Raw genomic sequence first — 6,000 nt, forward strand, 5'->3', positions numbered from 1 at the left:
CAGTGTAAAATCTTTGTCAACAGTGTAAATTGAAAAATTTTTAGTTAAATATAGATTCACGACTGCTTTAAAATGGATTAGTTGGTTGCTATCGACTCGTTGGCTGTCCTTGACATTAAGCTAGATGTATATATGTAGAGAACTTTTAAAAAGAAATATATGAACGTAACAGTCTTATATAATATATATTTGAATATTTACACAATTATGGACATATGAGATTTTGTTTTTCTCAGACATGTGGGCGGATAACGTAATATTTCATATGAATATTTCTTTTTTATAGAGCTTTTTTGCTCATTATATTAAGTTTATTGGAAAAAGTATCACAGCTAGAGGTTTACAGCTATATACAATCACATAAAAATAAATTCGCGTAAAAATAAATGTGACGTGTCAGTGCCACTGTTTAGTCGCATAGCTTTGCTTTGATATATCACAATTCATATATCTACACGATATTTATTCTATAATAAACAAAATATCATGCATATATATGTACTATTACAGCTGTAGATAAATGAACTTCGCGATACATTTTTCAAATGTAAAGTAGCTTTTTATTCTATATCAGCTGGAAATAATGTTTGATTTTTACTGTAGTTTTTTATATTATAATATCAAGTATGTTACATTTATTTAGACACACGCACGATAATAGAATATCCTTCCTATTTAAATATTTGATTATTCAAATTGCCATGGCGCGAGAAACTCTGTTGGTATGGCATTTGATAAGCTAAAATATAAGGCAAGTTCAACGCTATCTAATGGTACTGCTCTGATAAATGATAGTAAAGAGAATTTAAAGAGCCACTTGCAATAGGAATAATTAAGAAACTTCTTCCTTCTCTTCGAGAAAAGAAAGAGAATTAGAGAGTGAGATAGAGAGCTTCTCATAGTAGTTCCTTCTATTTTGCTAGATGGTGCGCAGTGCTTCACTTCTAAGTTAAGAGTGTATCGTCTGACCGGGATCTGTCGACGTGCTATCAAGAATGCTTTAAATCGTACATATTTTACGACGAAGTATTATATTTCGTCGTGTATGTGAATTGCGGTGAAATTGCTGAGACATCAGTGATATCGGTGCAGATTTACAGTGAGTATTTTTGTGATTTTGACGCTTTGTGTGAGCATGTGTGACATGATGTACTCCCCCATCTCCCCCACCCGCAAGTTATGGCTCCGTGCAGCGCGTATTTTCATATAGCTGCGCATTAATTAAATAATTGACCCATGTAATTATCTTGAATACGAATTGCGTCGTAATATACTTTTTCAATTTAATGCTTACATTTGAATGTCACGTTACACGGTCTATAAATTACGATTGAATTACGCTCAGAGTAACTAATATTTTTAATATACTGGTTATATGCAAAATTATTATACGAGTAATAATTTGTTGATGTAAAAAAGATCAGTGCTGCAGTGAAAAGTGATAATGTGAAGTCTATTTGATATCTATTTGTTGTGATAATGTGAAGTCTATGTGATATCTATTTGTTCTTGTTTCTATGAGAGATGGATGTTAATTTCCGTGTTACATGTTATATCAACATTATCTCAAGCCTGTTGTAACAAGGTTGAGAAATAGTGCAACTGTTTCAGATGTAATCATACTACAGTTATGCCATGATGCCATTCATTATAAATGTTACCTGAAGAGAAGGCAACAATCAACAACATGACGGAAGGTTCGTTAACTTATATATTTTATAAAGCAACAAATTTGGAAATTAACAATGTACATATATCATAGGTGCAGAAACTCAACCAAACACGGGCAATGAGGCTCAAGCAGGTAGATCATTACTTTATTAATGATTTATAAATATACATGTTTCTTACCTATTGCATATAACTATATAAAGTTGACCGTCAAGCCTGATATAATTGAATTAGTGTTCATTGTAGGTATCTGTTATGTTACACAATAAGGCTTCATTTTTTAGCCTGTTTCTTTATTCAGTGTTGTTACTTCATTAAATAAAATACTAAACTAAAAACTTCTCTATATTATATTGCAGTTTAACCAGTAATAATATAAATATGTAGGCAGTTATAACAAACTTGTTATAACAAACAAAATTATTAACTTATAAAATAAATTAAAAATATCTTAGATATTCCTTTTACATATTATAATCAAAGTTGTTTAGAATATAAAGAAGAAAGTAATTTTAAACTAAATATAAGTTTTGAACTTATATTGCGCTTATATTGTTACTCATATATTTTATAGAAGCCTTAGAATCCAGAGCAGCACACAGTGAAGGATTACACGAGGGAACGGCTGAATCAACATTACAAGCTACCCTTGAGCCAGTGCAAGAGTTACTCACAGTTCATGGAACTACACAGGGAGAAAGCAGTGATGCTGTTAGTATTTACACTGCCAGTACTTCAGTATCCGGCAATGGTAAGTTTATATTATTAATATTTTATAAACTCTAATACTAACCATTAATATACATGTCTTATAAATAAAATTAACACACAAGTATCACTATTATTTTTTAGAATCAAGTTCAAGTAGAGTCAGTGCAATAACTGTGGTACTGCCGTGGGGTGCCCAAAAGGAGACAGTAAAACCACAACAAATAGGAGATATGGATTTGAGACCAGGAGAATATGTAATGCGTATTCTATTCGCAGAATTTACTTCGCAGGCTGAAAAGAAGATGGAGGCTGTTATGACAGAGCATGTAAGTATTGGTTGATTAGTTACTGTCTATAGAATATCGCTAAAATATATTACTTATAGGAAAAACAATTATCGAAAGTTTTACAAAGAGGGGAAGATCCACAATTTGATCAACTTTTATCAGCTTTTGGTTCAGTTGCCGAACATTGTCTCCCATCAATATTGAAAGCTCTATTCAATTGGTATGAACGTCAACTCGTAGATCAAGGTGGCGATCAAAAGAAACCTGGGAAGGAAGACCAAAAGGGAAAAAGGTAAGAAGATAGAAATATATGGTAATACATATCTTACAAATATTAATAATATATTGTTTCAGCATTATGTATACAATAGTATCAGGAAGTGTAGAAACAGTCGAAAGAAGTGAAGCGGACTTGTTGCAAGAACGCAGAGATCTTGCTGTCGAATTTATATTTTGTTTAATGCTGATTGAGGTTTTACGTCAACTACCATTTCATCCTGGGCATGAAGATTTAGTAACCTACATAGAAAATATTGCTTTCAAACACTTTAAATATAGAGAAGGGTAGATAAAATCTTGTTTATTATAATGGAAATTAATACAAAAATATAACATATCTAATTCTTATATTTTTTCAGCATACAAAATGAACCAAATGCAGCTAATATTCATATTATTGCGGATCTTTATGCTGAAGTAATTGGAGTTTTGGCACAATCCAGATTTATGTCTGTGAGAAAGCGATTTATGGTGGAGCTGAAGGAATTACGTGCTAAAGAGCTAGGTCCCCATACTACGCAGAGTATCATATCCCTTTTGATGGGGATGAAATTTTTCAGAGTTAAAGTAATTATTTTATCTAGCTCATAATATAAAAAAATGTGTCCAGGATTGCTTATTGTATATTTAAAATGTTTGTACTTTTAATCATATGATGTATAAATTTTCAGATGGTACCAATAGAAGAATTTGAGGCATCATTCCAATTTATGCAAGAATGCGCTCAATATTTCTTAGAAGTAAAAGACAAAGATGTGAAACACGCCTTAGCTGGTCTCTTTGTCGAAATATTGGTCCCTGTTGCTGCTGTGAGTGTTTCAAGCAAATTATTTTCGCATCTAAATATTAACACAGCTAATTATACCTTACATTTCAGGCTGTAAAAAATGAAGTGAACGTACCATGTCTGAAAAATTTTGTAGAAATGCTATATTCGACGACGCTGGATATGTGTACAAAATCCAAGCACAGGCTTGCACTTTTTCCTCTAGTAACCTGCTTACTCTGCGTTAGCCAAAAAACATTCTTTTTGCAAAATTGGCATTATTTTTTAGCAATGTGTTTGTCCCACTTGAAGAATCGTGATCCGAAAATGTGCCGAGTTGCGTTAGGTACGATTCAAATACAGATTTATATATTACTTTTTTAAGAATGTGAACATATACTTTATATTTATGCGTTATATATGTTGCAGAGGCTTTATACCGTTTACTTTGGGTCTACATGATACGAATCAAGTGTGAGAGCAACTCAGCCACGCAAAGCAGATTACAGAGCATAGTGAATTCCTTGTTTCCCAAAGGATCGAAAGCAGTGGTGCCACGAGATACACCGCTAAATATTTTCGTTAAGATCATCCAGTTCATCGCACAGGAGAGACTGGACTTTGCGATGCGCGAGATAGTGTTCGACTTGCTGTCTGTCGGTCGACCAGTGAAAATAATCTTAACTCCTGAACGTATGAGCATCGGGCTTCGGGCATTTCTCGTCGTAGCCGACAGCTTGCAGCAGAAAGAGGGAGAACCGCCGATGCCTCGCACCATGGGCGTATTGCCGAGTGGAAACACTATGCGTGTTAAAAAGACGTTCCTGAACAAAGTATGTATAATCCATGCCACGTTATCTTTATGCGTTCATTGAACATAGCATATTTCAAGAATATAAATCCAATATGTTCTCTATATACAAAATGTTAGCACAATTGGCAGCAGATTCAATCGACTGTGTCCGTATGAATGTGTCCTCGCGTTCTGCCAATAGAGCCTGCTGACATAACTTGACTGGATTTGCGACATCGATTTACGATGGAATTTGCAGTATGTTGCATTTAAAAGAATTTAAACGATTACAAAACGACAAAACCTGCTCAGTTTCTGTTGTCGTACTGTGTTAGCAGGTTCTATTGTATCTCTGTCAGCAAAGTGCTGATCAAATTTACAACAGACATTGCGCAAAATCCGCTTCTACAGATTTTACTTTTTTATTGTATTAATGTATTAATGTATTAATTTTATTGTATTAATGTATTAAATGTTTCTGTAACATAGATGCTGACGGAAGATACCGCGCGAAGCATAGGAATGTCGTCGTACTTCCCGCACGTACGTCGGGTGTTCGTCGATATTTTGCGCGCGTTAGACGTTCACTATGGTAGGCCTCTCATGATGACCAGCACTCAGAATATGAATAAAGAGCCGGACGAGATGATCACCGGAGAACGCAAACCTCGGATAGATCTCTTTCGAACTTGCGTCGCCGCCGTACCGCGATTGATTCCCGACGGAATGACCGGTGCTGAGTTGGTCGATTTGCTGTCTCGCTTAACGGTACACATGGACGAGGAACTGCGCGCGTTGGCGTATCAAAGTTTGCAGACTTTAGTGTTGGATTTCTCCGATTGGCGGCAAGATGTCATCCTTGGATTTACACAGTTCCTGGCTAGAGACGTGCAAGATACATTCCCGCAGCTTGTAGACAATGGCCTCAGGATGCTATTGCAACTTCTGACATGTTGGAAGAACGCTTTGACAAGTCCCAGCATTAGATCCAAGGAACAATCAGTGGACAATACACGGGTGAATATACGCATCGATGTTGGCATCAAGAAGTGCGAATCAGGCCAGGTTTGCATTTACACAGAAATAGTTTCAGCATTTGCGCGCGATATGCATGAACTACTTATGTTTTGTTTACAGAAAGTGGAGCCTGTGTCGAATATATTTTATCTGGTGGAAGGATTCGCTCTAGTTATGCTTTGCAATTGTCGCCTTTATCCTCGACGACTAGCTGTTCATATACTTCGCGAAGTTAAACTTCTATTGAAGACTTTGGGTAACCATATAGTTACATAGATTATAAGAACATTATATAAATGAATGTATATTTTACGCGTGTCTCTTTCCTTCCTAGGGGGACCAGAGGATGACCAGCTTGTTATCGATGTAATCGACGCTTGCTGTCCCGCTGTTTTAGAAAAGTGCTATCCCATGCTGCCGCCAGCTGAAAAAGCGGCCGCTGCGTCTACGTCTAATGTGGATCTACAATGGATAGC

At 35.5% G+C, this 6,000-nt stretch overlaps 1 protein-coding gene across 5 annotated transcripts in view; it reads left to right on the forward strand.

Moving 5' to 3' along the window:
- The window catches only part of fry (microtubule binding protein furry), a 34,339-nt gene that overhangs the window by 2,283 nt on the left and 26,056 nt on the right, over positions 1–6,000 (forward strand). For 3 of the 5 annotated variants that reach the window (XM_025307718.1, XM_011145290.3, XM_011145292.3), the window contains exons 2-15: positions 924–1,099; positions 1,612–1,697; positions 1,763–1,804; positions 2,246–2,422; positions 2,524–2,708; positions 2,768–2,961; positions 3,024–3,233; positions 3,308–3,515; positions 3,620–3,757; positions 3,826–4,060; positions 4,144–4,547; positions 4,997–5,572; positions 5,645–5,780; positions 5,859–6,000. The exon at positions 5,859–6,000 is cut by the window's right edge and continues 29 nt beyond it. In XM_025307718.1, coding sequence (XP_025163503.1) covers positions 1,655–1,697; positions 1,763–1,804; positions 2,246–2,422; positions 2,524–2,708; positions 2,768–2,961; positions 3,024–3,233; positions 3,308–3,515; positions 3,620–3,757; positions 3,826–4,060; positions 4,144–4,547; positions 4,997–5,572; positions 5,645–5,780; positions 5,859–6,000 — 2,690 coding nt within the window. In that variant the 5' untranslated portion in view covers positions 924–1,099; positions 1,612–1,654. Of the gene's footprint in view, positions 1–923; positions 1,100–1,611; positions 1,698–1,762; positions 1,805–2,245; positions 2,423–2,523; positions 2,709–2,767; positions 2,962–3,023; positions 3,234–3,307; positions 3,516–3,619; positions 3,758–3,825; positions 4,061–4,143; positions 4,548–4,996; positions 5,573–5,644; positions 5,781–5,858 lie in introns of those variants that run through there. The other 2 variants (XM_025307717.1, XM_025307727.1) reach the window with 1 other exon arrangement.

The sequence above is a fragment of the Harpegnathos saltator genome, unplaced genomic scaffold (genome assembly GCF_003227715.2).
Source record: "Harpegnathos saltator strain DR-91 unplaced genomic scaffold, Hsal_v8.6 scaffold128, whole genome shotgun sequence".
Taxonomy (NCBI): domain Eukaryota; kingdom Metazoa; phylum Arthropoda; class Insecta; order Hymenoptera; family Formicidae; genus Harpegnathos; species Harpegnathos saltator.